Source organism: Mastacembelus armatus, chromosome 18 (genome assembly GCF_900324485.2).
Source record: "Mastacembelus armatus chromosome 18, fMasArm1.2, whole genome shotgun sequence".
NCBI lineage: Eukaryota > Metazoa > Chordata > Actinopteri > Synbranchiformes > Mastacembelidae > Mastacembelus > Mastacembelus armatus.
In genome coordinates this window covers 126166-147642 of record NC_046650.1, presented here as the reverse complement: position 1 = coordinate 147642, position 21477 = coordinate 126166, and the positions used below count along the sequence as shown (strand labels likewise).

Here is a 21477-nt window from a genome sequence, read left to right as displayed (position 1 = left end):
CATTTAAACACACCATATTCTTCTCCTCCAACAACTGCTCCACTGTGTCCCCATTAAAATAATTTTTGGCTCCTCCCCACAACATACTGTGCACATGTGGGATTAAGGAGATCCTAGAAGTATTCCTTCCACCGTCTGACAATATCTGCAGTCAAGGTCAGCAGCTCCCCACCTCTACAATAAACACTGTTGGCAGAGAACTGCTTTCCCGTCGAGGCACCAGATGTTTTGCCAGAATCTCTTCGAGGCCAATTGGTAGTCCTTCTCCATGGCCTCACCGAACTCACCCATACCTGAGTTTTTGCCTCAGCATGCTTGACCTGCCGGTACCATTCAGCTGCCTCTGGAGTCCCACAAGCCAGCCAGACTCAGTAGGACTTCTTATTCAGCTGCCCGCTCTCTCTGTTCCCTGCTTTAACACACAATCAACAAATTTCTCTCTCCTCAGTGCATTACCGCTACCCACTGAGTTGGAATATGGGCAAGAATTGGGTCCTCCTTTACATTCTATCTATCATTCCTTTGTCAAAGAGCCCAGAAAAACGGACGTCGGTGGTAAAAATACAAATAGAGAAAAATATGTGGAAGAACCCTTTGAATGGCAGTATATGCAGTATAGGCCCTATAGGCATTAAGAAAGGAGGTGGAATGAGAAGACACCTTTGTTTCCTCAGAAAGAAAGACGGAATGAGACAAAAACCTTTTTGTCTCAAAGAGGAAGCGTGGACAAGAAAAGGCCTTTTGGGCCTCCGATGAAGAGATGGAAGAGCAGAGAGACATTTGAATCCCAAGTGGAGAGGCCATCAGAGTCTCCAAAGAAGAGCTCTCCTAAGAGAGATTCTCCTGAACAATCATCCCAGAAGAAGGACATCCTAGACCACTGTCTTGTCTCCAGTCTCTGCTGCCGGCACCCCCTGACTTTGACATAAGCATAACTTCGAGCCATTTGGCAGGTCCACCAATAGATGTCACCCATGCTGCCGCTAGTGACACCCTGGCAGCCCGACAACAATGGTGGTGTCGGAGGGGAGCGTCCACATCTCCAAGCCCACAGTCAGAGCTCCCAAGTCCACAGCCTGAATCTCCAGTCCCGCAGTCTCGGCGCTGCCAGAAGAGGCCATCTTTGTCTCCAGCGTCCCAATCCAAGTCCAGTCCTCCCCCTGCCAGTTCCGCCCGAGTCCCAAGTTCCCAGACCTCAGTGTGCCAACAATGGTGTCCCTGCTGAGGTTCTCCTGGAAAAAGCTGTTGCTAAGCAGCTATCAATTCAATTCAATTCAATTTTATTGGTATAGTGCCAAATTACAATACAATCATCTCAAGGCACTTTACAAATCAAAAAACCCAACAAATCCCTTATGAGCAAGCACTTAGCGACAGTGGAGAGGAAAAACTCCCTTTAACGGAAGAAAAAACCTCCAGCAGAACTGGGCTCAGTTTGGGCAGCCATCTGCCTCAAACGGTTGGGGTGAATGTATAGAGGGGAAAGAAAAGAACAGCAACAATAAACAACAAATAGACACTGCAGGTTGGTGGGGTCAATAACTGTAGCTTCATCCATCTATGAAAAACTGATAACTCAAACCAGTTAGCCAGACTTCAGGCATGTCTAAAGGACATAACGGTCTGGATGACCAGTAACTTTCTACTTTTAAACTCAGAGAAAACAGAAGTTATTGTATTTGGGTCTAAAAACCTCAGAAACAGCTTTTCTAACAATATAGCTACTTTAGATGGCATAGTCCTGGCCTCCAGCACTGCTGTGAAAAACGTTGGGGTTAAATTTGACCAGAATATGGAAGGATATAAATTAGTTTCAACAACTGACTTGACAGCTCAGAGTAGTTAGGAATCCAGGCTCTGCAAAAATTAGTCATGCCCAGAAATATCATAAAGAACATAAAGACATCATCTATCTTTTATTCGGTGGTTTTGGTGCTTTAAGGATAGCTTCTTTTCTTAGTATCTAAAGATCTACCTTGTTGTGATTGTAGGATCAGGAAGATTGTAGCCTAGATACTTAACTTCCTTTTTCCACAACTGCAATTTATTTTTACTCACTTTGTGTCCCTGTTCAACTAAAAATTTTAGTAAAGCCATGGTGTCAGTTTTACACTGTTCTTGAGTTTTTGAACCTAACAAAATATCATCATGTACACAAGGATCTGGCTATTCTCAGGAGGTGAAAACTTTGCTAGATTTGCAGACATCACCTTAGAAAACATGGTCAGGGGCTCACAATAACCCTGAGGAATACAAGTCCAGGTCCATCTCCTTCCCAAAAACCAAATGCAAACCAAAATTGACAGTCAGCGTGAACTTCAATGGGAAAAAATGCATTTGCTAAATCAATTATGGTGAACCATTTTGAATCTGGATCTACATCATTTAACAATTTATGTGGATCTGGTACTAAATGAGCCCTAGGTATTACTGCTCTATTTACAACTTGTAAATCTTGCACTATCCTCCAGCCAGTGGAGGTCCTTTATTCAGTTGCTTTTCTTCTGCAGTTAAATCAAAAACCTCTATTTATTCCCTAACAATTAGATGTTTGCTTTCTCTGCTACTGTGTATCAGTGTAATTTTCTACTATAACTAAAACTCTTGGAAAAAGTTGTAGTAAACACCTGGGTTCCCTGGAACTGGTTCCCAGAGAGTGCTTGTCTCTTTTGCCTGGGTTACAAATCTCTCCATTACAAAAATATCACTGTCAAGTCTGACAGCTTTCATTCCCGTAGCGATTGGGTGTATTCCTATTTTTAAAGGAGCCAGTATATTTCTCCCTATCAGGTTTACTGAACATCTCTTAGATAGCACAAACTGGTGTTTCTTGATCATACACTTTGTATGGAACTGTTAGGGGATCAACATGCAAACCCCCATCAGCCGCACTCACCAGGATGTGTTCTTGAATCACTATTTTAGGTTTTTCTGTTGGATATCTAAGAACTGATTTACAAGTTCCTGTATCGCAAAGGATTTTTATTTTCAAGCCTTACACTAGCAAGTTTGCTTTATGTTTTCTTCATAAAGCAAAATTTCAGCAACACCACCTAAACTCAGAATGTCTGTTTTGTCTACCTGCAGTTCTTGTATGTCTCCCTGCTTTTGAGTCAGTGTGTTTTCCACCTGACCTGTTTCACTGGTCAATCACGCCTAGTGCTATGTTGCGCCCTCCTGTGGTTCAAAGCATCTCCTATTCTGTGGGCATGTTTGCATCCAATGGCCTGTTTTACCACAGACATAACAGCAGTCACAGACTGGGCTGTTTCTGTCTGCCAGGTCCCCCTCCACCATGACCACATCCTCGTCCCCATCCTCGGAACCCAATCCAGGGTCTGCTACTCTGAAAATAGTACTCAGAAACAGGTTTTTCATCATAATCAGCATAAAACACTTAAGTTGTTTTTGTGCTTTTCTTTTGTAGTTTAGATTTTTGTTGGGGAACAGTGGCCGCATGAATTACATCATTTTTAGTATCAGTTAAAGCACATGTTTGCCAGGCAATGGCAAATGTTTTCGGATGAACACAGAAATTTCAGGCTTAAGGCCATTCAGGAATGCATTCTTTAGCAGCTGTGCATACAGCCCATTGAAGTTTTGTTCTGCACTATCAAGCACTGGGATCCCACTCTGGGTGTTAAATATTTCCTACAATCTATTGAAGTAATTCAACACACCCTCTTCTTCTTCTTGGCACTGAAATTTTTGTCCAATCCGCCCTTTCAACATAGTAAGTTATTACTTGAGTTAATAACGTAGTTAATCTATCATGCAGTTGGTCATTATTATATGCCAGAGGAAGGTTAGCATTATTGAGAGGATTCCAACCCCCCTCAACCTGGCCGCAGTCAGGTCCTAATATTATTCTGATAAAATAAGATGAACACAAAGCTACCTGGGATAAAACCAGGTGACACAGGACACACACTTTAAGCAGATACAGACAGCATATTAACGTCCCACCAGGGACATAAACACACTGGAGCACTGTTACACAGATTTAAAGGACGCTTATCGCTCTGTTTCCTGTGCTGCTTTACGACTCTCTGAGAGTCTTTTTTAGTATTTCAACAGCTGAGGTTCCAAGTGAGCCAATTTTGTGCAAGTAAAGCCACGTAGTGCTAAGTCGAGCAAAGCCAAGTAGTGCTAAAACTGTATAATGAAAAAGTGACATTTGTGAGTTTGGAGAGGACTGCTGCACATTGCCAACTACAGGAGACCATCCCTCCCCACTAAAGAAAACCTGAGACCATGGGTGGCTAACTCTTGTCCTCAAAAGCCACTGCCCTGCTTGTTTTCCCAAAATCCATGCCCTTCCAGGTTCTGATTGTCTGAACACACCTGATCTAAGTAATCAGCAGTCGGTAGGGCAGAGTTAGCCACCCCTGCCTTAGACTAAAGATCTGCAAAGAGGTTGTTCAACAGCTCTTTCAGAGACAAAAGATCAGGAAGGCTCCAAGCCCAGGTGGTGTGTCCCCATCCTGCCTGAGAGTCTGTGCTGATGAGCTGGTGCCCATCTTCACCAGGATCTTCAACCGATCTCTGGAGCTATGTGAAGTGCCTTCCAGCTTCAAATGTGCCGCAGTCATTCTTGTCCCTAAGAAGTCTTCCATCACAGGATTAAATTACTATAGGCCTGTCGCCCTGATGTCTGTGGTCATGAAATCTTTGAACACTGGTATTGAGCCACCTGAAGGACATCACAGGCTGGGCTGTAACATAGGTTTGAACAATGAACAAGTATCTCACTGGGGCGAAAAGAAAAACATGCGATGTTTCCGGAACTAAGAATACAATGACAGCTAATGTGAATGATGATTCGCCACCAAAATCCAATACAAGAAAATATGACGACGCATATCTTAGTCTTGGACTGACAGAGAATATGGTATGAGATGAAGATCACTCTGTTTGTTGTGTTTTTCAAGTGGCTTACTACAGCCACTGATGCCCAGCTACAGTGACGTGAGCCTTCATTTTCATATTTTCATGTTTGTACTTGTTTTTGCACAGTTTGTAGAGTTTGTTCTAAAAAATATGTGCAATGAATAATGTATAAATCCGCCACTGATACTGTTAAAATATTCATCTTTATTTGCTAAAAATCTCATTTTTTTGTTTTTGAAAATTCTTAACTTTATTCTTATAATCATAACAAGATAATTCCACTTTTATTGGGATTTTGCACTATACAAATAACTTGAATTGAATTGAAATAAATATCAGAGGTAGGGACAACTGCAGGAAGAAAACACATTGATTTGAATGAACACTTGTTTTAAACTGGAGGAATGTGTGTGGGGTTGTGTGGGTGGATGATGTAAAGACAGTCATGGGACCCTGTCTTCAACCATGTGAGCCATAGTCATATGAGACACAAATAGAAGAGGAAGAGGAGTGGACTACAGAGAGGAGAAGAAAAGATGGAGAGCTTGTCCCAATGGGTTAGGGAGGCTGGTTGGTGGGTAAGAAGGTGTTGTGGTGGTGAGGATACAGTGGATGTGGAGGAGAAAGGAAGGAGGGAAGAAGGTGATGAGGAGGAACAAGACAAGCATGAGGTGGTGGAGATTGAAGAGGAGTCCAGCTTCAGAAAAAGTTTAACTTTGCTCCCTCCTGATAAGGTATCTCATAAAACTCAAATAACATGACAGCTATCGCTGTGATATAGCAATGTTTGCTGGAAAGTTTTCATTTCAGCCTTTTAAAATATGTGATTTAAATGTCTTACAGTGAATACTTGGCCTGGTTAAAAAGTTCAGTTTATTGATGGCTTTTTATTTATAGTGCAATATAGTGCCTGACAATTGTTTTACAATATATCCCTATGTTTAAAATGTATAGACATTTTTTTTATGTTTAAATGACAGATTTGAAAACAAATGCAATATTTTAGCATAAATAAATAGATATAGTGTATTTAAATAAATAAATAGCTTATTCATATGTCTGATTATGATTTCTTTTTTTAACAGTGTATCTTTGTTCAAATTAGATATTAGTGTAAAGTGAAGATGTACATTGTTTTCCTCATACATATTTAAAGTGGTATTCATGATTTGAAGTGTTTCAGAGATCTTAGGTGTCCACTTCCTGTTCTTTTTTTCCAGCTGGATCCAGACCAATCTGGGTCTCAGATTCAGTGGTTCCAAACTCTGCAGGTCAGACAACTTCGTGTTCAGAGAGGACGCAGCAACAGCGACCCACTGGGAGAGAAGGGCAATAAAGACCATTTCACCTGGGTCTGACATACTATATATAATGTGACATCTTACACATGACATAATTAGATATGCACGATATGACAGAACATGGCATGTAACATATGACTTGAGATACACTGTGACTGACAGCTCAAATATGACATGATAAAATTGTGAGATGTTATCTAATGTCAGATAATACTGGTACATGACATTGTTGTGTTGACATTATTATTATAAATAATTATATTTATGTTTTTAATGTGTGTACTATGTTTAGAAACCAGGTTTACAGTTTGGAGCAGCGCAGTCTTATGTGAGTCTCGAGAAATTGGCTGAAGGAGCGTACTCCTCCGTGTATAAAGGTGTCAGCAGGTATGAACCACAACATGATCTGCTTTCAACCAAGGGCTTCAGTTTGGTCTCAATATTGGAGACATGGGAGCCATGTTTCCAGTTCAGTGACTCTCACCTCCAATGTTACAAAAATCTTAATTTTATTTAAAGTATCGCTAGAGAAACGAATGTTATTAGCTAAGCTAACAGCTAGGCTGAAGTAAATTAACTGTGGAATTAGCAAAATATTATATAAAACATGCTTGATTAGTATGTTACGACTTATAATTTAGTCATAGTACATACAAATCTAGTATACAGATGAGCTGGGATCTAAAGTAAATCCATAAACAATCACAGTAACCACAGTGTGTGAGACACAGGAAGTAATACTGCAGGACAGGCAGGCTTCTAAGGATAAATATGATATTTGTGCATTTTGAATCTTCAGATGGCCCTCCCATTCAGCCATGCTAGCATATCTAAAATGGTTTCTTTTAGATGTAGCTGGGCAGAAGGGATAAGAGGTCTGAGGACTGAGCAGGGAAATGGGCAAACAAACCAAGTCTATAATCCAGGGAAACTTTCAGAAAAGTCAGAAAGAATCCAAAGCCAAACAATACAACCACAGAGGTAATTCAGAAAACAATCAAGAGTCTAAGAAACTATGAACAGTCAGAATATATACAAAAAATGATTGCAATGAAAAATGGCCTGTGGAATAATATGGCTAGTGAATGCTGCTTAGGCTGAGAATATGTATTTCTTTGGTATCACATGACATGCAATGTCCTGCTTCCTTGCTCTTGGGTGGATTGATGGCACCTTCCACTGCCTCTGTGACACTACACCCCATTCCTTCCCCCGAGCTCCAGAAGACCCTCTAGGTTGGCCGCACCAAAAATCCTGATAATTCTGTGATTCAAGAACTCCTTAGCTAAGACCAACAACCGTTTCTCTGGACCATACAATTCCCAGTCCACAAAATGCTGCCAACCTCTAGGGTTGTCTCCATGTCCTGTGACTCCTCTTCTACTTGTAATTGCGGGGAGAGGCCATTGGGTTTGATGTTCTTGGAACCCAGGCAGTAGGAAAGGGAGAACCTGAACTGGTCAAACTGGATCACCAGGCCATCATTCAGCCACATGCAGATTGCAGGTACAACAAATTGTGATGGATAGTCCAGAATGGCTGTTCAGCACCCTCCATCCAGTGCCACCACTCTTTCAAAGCCAGCTTCAGTGGGTTCATCTGAACCCTTCCCTGGGAAATCATAAAGCCCAGGAAGGAGACAGTAGTGACATGGAATTTGTTTTTCTCAAGTTTTACAGAAAGCTCATTCTGCAACAGGTGATGAAGGACTGTCCTCACCAATGGAGCATGTTCTGCCAAGGAGCAGGAGTAGATTAAGATATCATCCAGGTAAGCATAGACTCTATTCCCCAGCATTGCCCAAAACATCATTATGAGACTAAGTAAAATGGCAGGTATGTTGGCTAAAGAGCATAACCAAATACTTGTAACGTCTTCTGTTTATTAAAGGCTGTTTTTCACTCATCCATGTCTCAGATGTGGACAAGATGATAAGCGTAATGAAAGAGCTAACTAAGCTGAGAGCAATGGGAGTGAGTAGCAGTTCAGTGGTGGCATTCAGCCCCTGCTAATCAATCAGGGCTTCAGATCACCATCTTTCTTTTGTACAAAAAAGAACCCAGCCATTGCCAGAAAGGAGGATGGTAGCTTCTCCATCAAGAATATTGCTAGATTAAGTTCATAATAAAGAAGACATGCTTAAATAAAGAAAGCATACAACTCTGGATGCTCCTCATATTTCTTCAGAGCTGAGAAGTGAACCTGGGCTGCCACATACCAGACAAAAACCATGGGAGTTTGTCGAGGAGGTGCTGGGGCTCCTGCAATGGCTGTGGTCAATGTTGGCAGGTCCAGCTGAGAGCTGTTTCTTTACTTTGACTTTCTCAAAGCTGAGCTAGAAGATAATGCATTGGGATGATGGAGTTTCGTAGCTGGCTCAGCTGCCCTACATCGTGGCAATTAACATGGCAAGTAAAACCTAAAAACTAGAAGTCCAGTTGCCATGACTCAACTTCTAGACTCCAGGAGGAAGGGCAGGATGCCGTGACACACCCGAGGCCCGCCTCAAGGTCCTGGTTAACTCGCTCAGTCTGGCCATTACTCTGTGGGTGGAACCCCAATGACAGGCTGACAGTGGCACAGAGGGACCGGCAGAACGACCTCAACACTTGGGAGGTGAATTGGGTCTCCTGGTCCTAAGCAATGTCCTGCAGAATGCCATGGAGCCGGAACACATGTTGGGTCAGTAGGCCCACAGTGTCTAGAGCAGTGGGGAGCTTAGGGAGAGGGATAAAATGGGCTGCCTTAGAAAACCAATCCACAATTGTTAGAATAGTGTTGTTACCTTGGGATAGAGGAAGCTCTGCAATAAAGTCCAGGGCTACGTGGGAACAGGATCGAGATGGTGTTGCAAGAGGCAGAAGTTGTCTTACCGCCGGCCAATGCAACGACTTCCCCTGGGCACAGACTGAGCAAGCTGTAAAGAAGTCTGTGACATCCTTGTCCATAGATGGCCACCAGAACCATCACTTGACTAGGTCCATGGTGCGGGCAATCCCCATGCAAACCCGTCTGGGTGCACCCACTTCAGGATCTGGTTATGGAGAGAACTAGGTACTAACAAATGATTACTGGGGCAAGTACCTGGATCGGGCTCAATACCCTGGGCTTGTCTAAATCACTCCTTGATCTCCCAGTGGGCGATGGCTACCATGCAGCTGAAGGGAAGGATGGGCTCCAGTTCAGACTCAGGCTCCAGTTATGTGAATTGGCAGGAGAGTACATCCGGCTTGGTGAGAGAAGATGTTTAGCTGCATTCCCTGGCATGGTCTGAATGGTCAAAAACCTCTTTAAAGAGTTTTAAAAACTATTCAATAGTTAATGAGGATAAAGGAGAACTTGGCCTCAGCCCAGGCAAAAGCCCTACCACGAAGTAGTCCACAATAAATCGTCTGATGCGTAATGATGAGGGTGCATCTCGAAGACATCAGTGCACTGGAGAATGAATCCCTGGCATCCCTTAGGGTCCCCATGGTAGGGGTCCGGATCAGCGACGGGAAAGTCCAAAAACTCCAGCGAGGAAGGGTGTGGCTGCAAAGCTGGCATCTGTAGCTGAGGCATGGGAGGCTCATTCGCAGGTGCTGACGTGTTAGGCAACTGGGGAGTTAGCGTCCGCATGAACTCCGCATGAACGTGAGATGGCTTAACTGTGAGGTTAGCTTATGGCAGGTTCGAACCAAACCTCTCAGCATATGTTCATGCTTGCCTAGCAGGGCTCCCTGCCGGGTCAGTGCCTCTTGGAGCGAGACGTTGCACACTGTCCTCTCCAGGGGCAAATCTGCTGGGTCCATTGTGGCCAATTTGTTCAGGACCCAAATGCACCCAAATCACTGGTTCCACCAGGGAACTTCTTGCAGGAATAAACTGAAGTGGACCACACCGTCCGAGGCAGCCACTTGGCCAAAGACACAGTTGCAGGAGACCTGTTGCAAAAAGTACAGGTAAGTAGTAATCCACAAGCATGCGCTGGTTCAGAGACAGAAACTGTACTTCACTATCGCATGAGGAAAACCAGCGAAGATTCAACGAAGAGCTGGAGTCCTTTGGTCGAGGTGAGTAATTGTGCCCAGTCTCCTCACTGCACCTGCTAATTAGAAAACAAACAAATGAGAAAGAGAACACACACGAGGAAGAGGGAAAGACAAACACAAGGGCCTGAGAGGGCAATACTGCCACCTCATGACACTTGCTTTAATTTTAAACACAAAATTAATTTCACAGCTGTCATGAGAGGTATGAATTAAAGTTTAATTGGACCCATTGCAGACAAAGCACTTTATTCATACAGGCAGGAGTCTTCAGTTGAGGAGGGTCTGTGGAAAACATCTTGTGTCCGGGTCGAGATCAGCTAAATGACTGCAGGCCAAGGGTTCTTACATCTCACATCATGAAGGTCCTGAAGAAGATGTTTCTCCGTCTATATAGACTTGAGGTTAAATACACAAGATGCCCCCCACTGCTTGCGTACAGAGAACATCATACTGTCTTGTACACGCTTCACTGTGTTTTGTTTCATTTGGAAGAACCTGGAGGTTATGTGAGGATTGTGTTGTGTGATTTTTCAGGTGCATTCAGTACCAGTCAACCAATCATCCTCAGAAAAAAGCTTAAAGGGACCTCTCCTTTGTTTCCTGGATCACAGATTACCTAACAGAAAGGCCACAGTATGTCAGGCTGGGAAACTGCAATTCTGGTACAGTTTTAATAGCCCAGCCCAGGGACTCCACAGGGGATTTGGCTCCAGTCTTGTACACACTGTACACTGTACTGACTACTCTCACTTTTGACTTACTAATTTACTATAATTAACTAAAAGACTACCTGAATTTCCCTTTGGGAATAAAGTTTATCTTGCATTCATCCATCCATTACCTATATCCGCTTATTCCTATTTTAGGGTCAAGGGGATCTGTTGGAGCCTATCCCAGCTCTCTTTGGGTGAAAGACAGAAGTACACCCTGGACAGGTCACCAGTCCATATAGACAAATAACCACATATGCTCACACTCACTCCTATGGACGATTTAGAATAACCAGTCAACCTGACATACATGTTTTTGGACTGTGGGAGGAAACCAGAGTACCTGGAGGAAACCCACCCAAGCACAGGCTGATAAAGTTCTTTAAATATTATAAAATAAGATAATGTCTCAATTTCTAATGAGCGAGCACCAAAAGTTAAAATTCTACAATAATTTGCAACTGTAAATGCTGCCGGTGTAAATGCTCATTGAGTTTCTCAATAGATTTTTGTGCATATGTTCATCAGCTGGTTTTCAGAAGATAAAATTGGAGTAGTTTCTAAGTAAAGAAATTAGTTTTACTGAAATGCTTGCGGTTTACTGGCAATGTCTCTTCTTGTTTCCTCTGTGAAGGATAAGCGGACAGCTTGTGGCTCTTAAGGTGATTCATATGAAGATGGAGGAGGGTGTCCCATTCACTGCTATCAGAGAAGGTGGTTTTTACTTTCTCACATTGAAGACACAATAACATAGTAGGTGCATTAATATATGTGTATGTGTGTTTGCAGCATCTCTCCTCAAACATCTGAAACACGCCAACATTGTCCTCCTCCATGACATCATCCACACTAAAGAGTCACTGAACTTTGTGTTTGAATACGTGGTGAGAAACACTTTAAAGAATTGTAATATTAGTAATGCAGTGAAGTACAATGGCACTTTAATGCATCACAAAAGCAATATAAAAGTGAAATAAGAAATAGTGAATATATGAATATTCACTATTTCTTATTTCACTTTTACTTGGGGATTTAGTCATGATGTATTGTCCATCTTCACATAGTGTATGCTTTGGAATGAGGCGGTGAGAGGCAACAGTTTTAGGGAGGGCTATTTAATTGTCCAGTATTAATGTACAAATACAAACTGTTAGACACAGGTCTACTTTAGAAAATGTGAAAAAAAGGAACATTTGTATAAAACAAGTGTTTCTAAATGACAGGTGCAGATGAGTAAAAAAAAAATCACATAATAATTCATATTCAGTTTTTCACAGCTTCTTCTTCTTTTGTTGTTGTTGCTGCAGCAGACAGATCTGGCCCAGTACATGACACAGCACCCTGGAGGTCTCCAATCACACAATATCCGGGTACATCAGGACTCATCTGAACCCTAAATATCATGAAGTACTCAGATAGTTTACTGTAATAAAAGTACTACTGTCGTACTGTGAAAATACTCCATAACAAAAAAATAAAATGTTTCTTATGTATCCATTATGTATGAGTATTTTATATACAGAGGAAAATGTACAGAGCCCAAACTAACAAACAGTGCAAAACTCAGCATTATTTAAAAAAATAAAATAATTTTACACACAAAATCAGCAAATTGTTACTGTCAAGTAAAAAATGTAAGGATTTTTCATGAAAAATAATTAGAAAATAAGAGCTAATAAATAACTTTATTAATTAATTGGTTTATCATCTCTGCTGTACTTGTATTTACTGTAGTACTTCAAGCATAATATTTATAAATATTAATCTGTAAAGTAACTACAGCTAACGTAAACATAGTGCAACGCATGTGTAAATGTGACTTTAGTTGAGCTCTGCCTCTCTGCGGTGTGGTTGTAGATCTTCATGTTCCAGCTGCTGAGAGGTCTCTGCTATATCCACAGTCGGAAGATCCTCCACAGAGACCTGAAGCCTCAGAACCTACTCATCAGCTCCCTGGGTGAACTCAAACTGGCTGACTTTGGTGAGGAATGAGAAGACCTACAACAGAGAGACTCAAAACCACCAGAATTAAAAAAAAACAACACACACACACACACACACAAATAGACACAAAACCTCACACAGTGATGATGGATAACAATGCAGGGTTACACTAAATTGGCTTTTAATAGTTCGTATTTAAGGTATGATTTTAAGATCATGATCATTTTAGGATTTTAAGACATTTTAAGAACAATAATTTTTCTGTAGCAGATTTTTGCTGAGAGACAGTTAAAACTCTTCAGACCTCTGAGCTCATGCCTATTTAGAGAAACATCACAAATTTGAATTATTTTGTAGTGCTGGTTCTGGATTCTTGTTCTTTTGTTCTGGTTCTGAGTTCAGGTCTGGCTCGGTCCAAGTCCATCCCCAGTCAGACCTTCTCCTCAGAGGTAGTAACTTTGTGGTACCGGCCGCCTGATGTGCTGCTGGGATCCACAGATTACTCTACTGCTCTGGACATGTGGTCAGTGCTGTTAAAAAAACATCATTCAAAAGCAGTCAATTTTCTGGACAGGTGGTCACTTCAGTAAATCTGAATAAAGTTTGTGTTTGAAGCAGGGGGGCGGGGTGTATCTTCATCGAAATGCTCCAAGGGATGCCTGCATTTCCAGGAGTATCTGATGTGTATGAACAACTACAGAAGATCTGGATGGTGAGGAAATAATGATCAATAAATACTACAACTACTATTAATAATATTAAGAAATAATTATAATGATGGCTGTATATGTCTGCAGGTCATGGGCATTCCTTCTGAGGACAGCTGGCCTGGATTAAGTCTGCTGCCTAATTATAAAGCAGGTGAGTTAACTCTGCCCATTGCCTGAATTTGCAGTAGTTATGTTTATTCATTTATTCGTAATTACTTTAATGTTTAATATTTGGAGGACAAGTTAGAAGCTATTTAATATTTAATATTTTTTTCAAAACACATTTTACACAATATTTTTTATTACTTTTTAAATAAAATATATGAATATTTCTTTTCTGTTTATTTGTTTAGATCTAGGTAATTATTTCATTCACTGTTTTAGTCACATATCACTAGTGACTAGAAGTACTTGACCATGACACATTATTTCAGATTTCCATCCAGAATCATGTTTTTAAAGTAATCCATGGCTAGTTGCCTATACAACAAGAGTTGATCACAGCTCATTTAGTTATTTTTAATCAGACACTTTGACTAAATGAAACAACACAAGACTGAAGTTGTAGCCCACAGCTAATTCAGCAACCAACTATAGTTCCTGTTCACAGGTTGCCCTATAAGTGCAATGTAAAGTTATTTTACTGCATTAAATAACACTTATTAATTGTTGGTTTTCTCTGTAGAGTGGTTTGTTCACTCAGAGCCAAAACAGTTTAGGACCGTTTGGAAAAGGTATGCTAAAATGATAGGACAGATTCTGCTTAGTACAAACTATGCTAGCATGTGTGTTGATATGCCAAATAAAATAGATACCAGCACAGCTATGAGAATGGTAACTCACTAACCATATGCATACTAACAGGTTTGCACATGTTAGAAGCTAATATGCCAGACATACTTACAAACAAGCACCATATCCAGTATGCTAACTACTGCTAAAAAGAACTTGTCTTGATCTGCTTCAGGTTGAATCAGCTGCCCTGTAAGACTGAGGACCTGGTCCAGAGGATGCTGAAGGTTATCCCCACTCACCGGATCTCAGCTCAAGAGTCTCTGCAGCACCCGTACTTCAGCACACTTCCTCCAACCATCATGCACATAAGAGACAGTAAGGATCGAGATGTATGCTAAAACATGGCAGCCTCATTCTACTTGCGACTGGATAAAAACCTCTGGCTAACAGAGGTAACACAGCCATGTTCCGGTTCTGACCTATGGCAATTAAAACTGTTATTTAATTGTATAGCCCCCAAAACAGTTTTGTCTGACCATAACATTTAAAATAGCATTCAATAATGTCAGAATTTACAGATTTGGGCCAAAACATAGGAAATGATCAATAATTACATGCCTATTATTATTTATTTCACTAATGCCAGCACAGAAGAGGGCAGCCAACTTAACTTTACTGCCACACAAGTCACATATCTTGTTGACAGTGTTGCATCATCACAGAGTCACTTCATACTGATGCCACTCTTAATTCAATGCAATTCAGTTTATTTGTATAGTGCCAAATCACAAATCAGTCATCTCAATGCATTTGCAATGCATAGAAACTCAACAAAGCCCAATAAATCCCTTATGAGCAAGCAAAAACCTCAAGCAGAACTGGACTCAGCCACCTGAGGAATAGAGGAGAGACAAAAGAACAGCAACAATAAACAACAAATAGATCCCACTGCAGGTTTGTGGTGCCAGTAACTGCACATCAGCAATATACAGCTCCAATGGTCGAATGATAACAAAGAGAGGGAAGGTTGTCAGGACTGAAGGAGTTGAACTCCCAGAAGGCAGCATAGTGGATGTTGAGGGTAGCTACAAGTACCTTGGAATCCCACAGGCAAATGGGAACCAGGAAGAAGCCGCAAGGAAAGCAGCCACAGCCAAATACCTACAGAGAGTAAGGCAAGTCCTAAGAAGTCAGCTAAATGGGAAGAACAAGATCCAAGCCATCAACACCTACGCCCTGCCGGTCATCAGATACCCCGCTGGCATAATAAGCTGGCCAAAAGAGGACATCGAAGCCACTGATGTCAAGACAAGGAAGCTCTTCACAATGCATGGAGGACTTCACCCCAAATCCAGCATCCTGAGACTGTACGCTAAGAGGAAGGAAGGAGGCCGGGGACTGGTGAGCGTCAGAGCCACCATCCAAGATGAAACAACCAAGATCCATGAGTACATCAGGAAGATGGCCTCAAGCGATGGAATACTTAGTGAATGTCTCAGGCAACAGAAGCCCAATGCAGAGGAAGAAGAGCAAGAACCATCATGGCAGGACAAACCCCTGCACGGCATGTACCACCGACAGATACAAGCAATGGCTGATATCGAAAAGTCCTACCGGTGGCTGGAAAAAGCTGGACTGAAAGACAGCACAGAGGCACTGATCGTAGCAGCACAAGAACAGGCCCTGAGCACAAGATCGATAGAGGCCGGGGTCTACCACACCAGGCAGGACCCCAGGTGCAGGCTGTGCAAAGATGCCCCTGAGACAATCCAGCACATAACAGCAGGTTGTAAGATGCTAGCAGGCAGAGCGTACATGGAACGCCATAACCAAGTGGCCGGCATAGTCTACAGGAACATCTGTGCCGAGTATGGGCTGGAGGTCCCAAGGTCAAAATGGGACACGCCTCCAAAGGTGAGGGAGAATGACCGAGCTAAGATCCTGTGGGACTTCGAGATACAGACCGACAAACAGGTGATGGCTAACCAACCGGACATAGTAGTGGTGGACAAACAACAGAAGAAAGCCGTAGTGGTAGATGTAGCGATCTCAAGTGACAGCAACATCAGAAAGAAGGAACACGAGAAGCTGGAGAAATACCAAGGGCTTAAAGAAGAGCTAGAAAGGATGTGGAAGGTGAAGGCAACAGTGGTCCCCATGGTAATCGGCACCCTTGGGGCTGTGACCCCCAAACTGGGAGAGTGGCTCCAACAGATCCCAGGAACAACATCAGAGATCTTAGTCCAGAAGAGCGCAGTGCTAGGAACAGCTAAGATACTGCGAAGAACCCTCAAACTCCCAGGCCTCTGGTAGAGGACCCGAGATTGAGGAAGACACACCCCACCCATAGGGGTGAGACGGGAATTTTTTTTTAAATTTATGTATATATATAGTGGTCTATATGTATATATATAGTGGTCTAACATATACATATATGTTACCATGGAGCTAATCTCCACCATGGAGCTAATCTCCTCTAATCTCCTCTGATTCCTCTGATTCACTAACTTCTTTTTCAGGGTGGCCACAGTGTCAAGAGTTTCACGTAGTGAGGCTACAGCCTACCAGGCAGTTATATTATCAGAGAGGACAAACTGGATGATAGGACTTCTTCAGAGACAAAATGGAGAGGATCTATTGAGTTGGATAGTGATAAACAGAAAATCCTTTTATGAGTGTTTCAAAATGGGGGGGGGAATTTTCATACGATATAAGATGCCACCTTTGTTCCAGCACAGACAGCCTCTCTGTGTGAACTCAACAAAGACCACTGATGTGTATTCAGTAGAGGATTTCAGGAAGCAGGAAGACACAGCTGTTGCCAATTACATTGACCATTCAGCTGTATAAACACGATTTACATGTTTTGTAACTCAATTGCTCAGTGATTATAAAACCCTCAGAAAACCTGCAGTCTTAGTCGATCAAATCAACCTGTCCAGATGTACTGCTCGTATTTGTCGTTTGCTTATTAAACTTACCATCCTGTAAATTGTATTCTGTCAGTTCTCATATTTTTGTGACGACACAAAGCACATTTCTGATGGCAGTGCCACAAGCCAATAACCATTAAAACAGGGTAGCTTGGTGTTTTTCACAGAAAAAAGTTGAGGTTCTCACCTAATTGACATAAAAATAATTGAAAGTTGAACTGAATTGCATGCTAACACACCCCTATACAGTATTGTATGATACATGATATGGTGATACTAAGTTACAAACGCTAACATGCTAATATGATCATACATATGCTAAGATATTCACACACATGCTACCTGGCTAACTACACAAAATGAACTTTTGCTTCTGTGTGTTACAGCGGTGTCAATATTCAAAGTTCCAGGTGTTTATCTGGAACCAGAGGTGAGAGACATATTCAACTCTGCAAAGAAGATCAGACCGTCTCTGCAACTTGCTGCTAAATACTGGTAATAACCTTCATCCTAATGAGATGAGCAGAAGGGTTATTTTCCTCCTTTCTGTTAGCATGTGTTTGCAGAATATTGAAGACTGATCAAAATTAAATCCCGTAGTCATCATGGAAAATTATACTTTTATGGTAAATGTTAGCAAAGACGGAAATACATGTGAAAGTTAAACTAATTTACTGGTAATGTCAAATTAAAACAAAGACACCTTAATAACCAAATACTGGTCCTGGTGTGTTCTTTTGACCATGTTCATGTATAAATATTAGTAAATAAATATTAACTGGATAATTATCAATTATCAATTAAAAATCAATTATCTTAATTGACAGAAAGTTAATGACGTGGATGGTTGATCTGTGACATACATGAAAAGTTGTTCTTTGATATTTGTTTGAAGACAGAAAACTGATGAATAATGCTCAAATGAATCTCATTATTAGTAAAAAACAAGTTTAAAGAATAAGTTATTTTTTAAAACTACTTTATTAGCCTAAATAATAAAGCGTGCACTGGGGCGGTTTGCAACCGAGTCTGAAGCAGCTAGGATGAGAATCAGCACCTCCAGGTCCGGGGCCATGGTTCTCAATCCAAAAAAGGTGGCTTACCATCTCCAGGTCAGGGGAGAGATCCTGCCTCAGATAGAGGAGTTTAAGTACCTTTGGGATCTTGTTCACGAGTGAGGGATGGACAGAATGTGAGATTGACAGACGGATCAGTGCATCGGCAGTAGCAATGTGGTCGATGTACCAGTCCGTTGTGATGAAGCTGAGCCGAAAGGCGAAGCTCTCGATTTATCAGTTAATCTACATTCCTATTCTCATCTATGGTCATGAGCTTTGGGTGATGACTGAAAGAACAAGATCTTGGATACAATACAATGAGCTTCCTTCACAGGGTGACCAGTTGCTCCCTTATAGATAGGGTGAGGAGCTCATCAAGAGAGCCAGCTGAGGTGGCTCGGGCACCTCCCTGGGGAGGCATTCCAGCATGTCCCACCGGCAAGAGGCCCCAGGGAAGACCCAGGACATGCTGGAGGGACTATGTCTTTTGGCTGGCCTGAGAATGCCTCGGTGTCCCCACGGAAGAGCTGGAGGAAGTGTCCAGGGAAAAGGAAGTCTGGGCATCCAGACAGACGGATCAGTACATCGGCAGCAGCACTGGAGCTGGAGGAAGTCTGGGCATCCCTGCTTAGGCTACTGCTCCTGCAACCCAGCCCCAGAGAAAAAGAAGAAGATGGATGGATGGAACTTTATTTGGGTGCCGTAAAGACATTGTACTGCATCAAGATAATCATCTGTATTAACTGATCGCTGGTACATCTCTTTACATGAAGGTAATAATATCAACAACCTCCGGATTCATTGCTTTATGAACTGACTTAAATAAGATTCTCCTAATGGGCAAGGAGGTGGGCTCTAAGCTGCAAAATTGAACCTTTCTAAAAGCAAAACCTAAAGAAGAGGGTTTAACTAAAGACTGTGGACTGGTTCATCAAGTAGGCTATTAGAATACAAAAATTAAAAGACATCGCCAGATGAAGCTAAACCTTTGGACTTGTGGAGAGGATACTGCAAGAAAAAGAGAGGTAATGGAAGTAGGCTAAAATGCATGACATAGCCATAATTACAGCAACCCTCCTCAACCCTCAATAGGCAAATATATAAATAAAAAATATATTCAATTCAATTCAATTTTATTTGTATAGCGCCAAATCACAATACAAATCATCTCAAGGCACTTTACAAAAACAAAACTAAAAACTAAAAACCTAACAATTCCCTTATGAGCAAGCACTTGGTGACAGTGGAGAGGAAAAACTCCCTTTAACGGAAGAAAAAACCTCCAGCAGAACCGGGCTCAGTTTGGGCGGCCATCTGCCTCGACCGGTTGGGGTGAGTGGATAGAGGAGAGAGAAAAGAACAGCAACAATAAACAACAAATAGACACTGCAGGTTGGTGGGACCAGTAACTGCACATCAGCGATATACAGCTCCAGGACCAGGGACACCTGCAGAAGGTACAGAGAGAGAACAGAGAGAGAGGGAGAGAGCACAAACTAGGGGAGAGAGAGAGCACAAGGTTTGTGACATTCAATGGTGGAATATACATGAGGTGGGAGGAAAGGAAGCTCGGTGCACCGAAGGTCCTCGGGCAGTCTAGGCCTATAGCAGCATAACTAAGGGATGGTTCAGGGTTGCCTGAAGCCAGCCCTAACTATACGCTTTATCAAAGAGGAAGGTTTTAAGTCTAGCTTTAAAAGTACAGAGAGTGTCTGCCTCCTGAACCCAGGCTGGGAGCTGGTTCCACAGGAGAGGAGCTTGATAACTAAAGGCTCTGCCTCCCAGTCTGCTTTTGGAAACTCTGGGAACCACAAGTAGACCTGCACTCTGAGAGCGAAGTGGTCTATTGGGATAATATGGTACTATGAGGTCTTTAAGGTATGAAGGAGCTTGATTATGAAGGGATTTGTATGTGAGAAGAAGGATTTTAAATTCTATTCTATATTTTACAGGGAGCCAATGAAGAGAAGCCAATATAGGAGAAATATGATCTCTCTTGCTAGTTCCTGTCAGGACTCTGGCTGTGGCATTCTGGATTAACTGGGGGCGTTTTATGGCGATACTGTGACATCCAGATAGTAATGAGTTAGAGTAATCTAGCCTTGAGATAAAAAATGCATGGACTAGTTTTTCTGCATCATTTTGAGACAGGATGTTCCTAATTTTGGAAATGTTGCACAGGTGAAAGAATGCAGTTCTAGAGATTTGTTTTATGTGTGAGTTAAAGGACATGTCCTGGTCAAAAATAACTCCAAGGTTTTTTACAGTAGTGCTGGAGGCCAGGGTTATGCCATCTAGAGTGGCTATAATTTTAGAAAAGTTATTTCTGAGATTTTTTGGCCCAAATATAATGACTTCTGTTTTCTCTGAGTTTAAAAGTAAAAAGTTACTGGTCATCCAGGCCTTTATGTCAGTTAGACAGGCTTGAAGTCTGGTTAACTGGTTTGTGTTAACAGGTTTAATAGATAGATATAACTGAGTGTCATCTGCATAGCAGTGGTAATTAATAGAGTGCTTCCTAATGACATATCCTAAAGGAAGCATGTACAGGGTGAACGGAATTGGTCCTAGCACAGAGCCTTGTGGAACTCCATAACTAACTTTTGTTCGTGTGGAAGGTTCATCATGGACATGAACAAACTGGAATCTGTCCGATAAATAGGATTGGAACCATTTTAACGCTGTTCCTCTGATACCAGTCACATGCTCCAGTCTCTGTAATAACATGTTGTGGTCAATGGTGTCGAATGCAGCACTAAGGTCTAGGAGGACAAGTATAGAAACAAGTCCATTATCTGAGGCTAAGAGAAGATCGTTGGTAACTCCCAAATATAAATATGTATTGCAAGAAAACACTCAACAGTCAAAACAAGCAATATATTGTGCATTATTGTATCAAACATATTTTCTCTTAGCCTATATTTACTGTCTTCATATAATTCAAATCTCAAAACATGCAGAGTCAAAGATATTTACATTATTCACCACTTACTCTCAGGATCTAGCTACACTTTGATAAGGTCAAACTCTCTGTAAACAAGCTTAAAGTTGTTGGAATAAGTCTGTCGAATACAATAATCTCTTCAGGTTTTTCATAGATAGAAACTTTATTCATCCCCCATGGGGGGAAATTCAGATTGTCTAGCAGCGCATATATTTACTTTT

The 21477-nt window shown here is 41.8% G+C and overlaps 1 protein-coding gene across 2 annotated transcripts; it reads left to right on the top strand.

Annotated features, from left to right (window-relative positions):
* The first annotated feature begins 5393 nt into the window (after positions 1-5393).
* On the top strand, positions 5394-17753 carry cdk15 (cyclin-dependent kinase 15). 2 transcript variants are annotated; one of them, XM_026293436.1, is made up of 13 exons: positions 5394-5624; positions 6111-6242; positions 6484-6578; positions 11567-11646; positions 11722-11816; positions 12240-12302; positions 12790-12913; positions 13279-13399; positions 13495-13588; positions 13674-13737; positions 14272-14320; positions 14554-14696; positions 17641-17753. In XM_026293436.1, the coding sequence occupies exons 1-13, from the start codon at positions 5427-5429 to the stop codon at positions 17751-17753; spliced, it is 1371 nt and encodes a 456-aa protein (XP_026149221.1). In that variant the 5' UTR covers positions 5394-5426. The 2 variants fall into 2 exon arrangements, with proteins under 2 accessions (XP_026149221.1, XP_026149213.1); XM_026293428.1 differs by lacking the exons at positions 14272-14320; positions 17641-17753 and having other exon boundaries at positions 5421-5624; positions 14554-14673.
* Positions 17754-21477: the final 3724 nt, after the last annotated feature.

What these genes read in the sequence shown, in the direction of transcription:
- cdk15 (XM_026293436.1), top strand. Translation starts at nt 5,427, where the DNA reads ATGGAGAGCTTGTCCCAATGGGTTAGGGAGGCTGGTTGGTGGGTAAGA. An exon ending in TCTACTGCTCTGGACATGTG is followed by an intron (nt 13,400 to 13,494) that starts GTCAGTGCTGTT and finishes TGTTTGAAGCAG; the next exon opens with GGGGGCGGGGTGTATCTTCA. An exon ending in TTTAGGACCGTTTGGAAAAG is followed by an intron (nt 14,321 to 14,553) that starts GTATGCTAAAAT and finishes GATCTGCTTCAG; the next exon opens with GTTGAATCAGCTGCCCTGTA.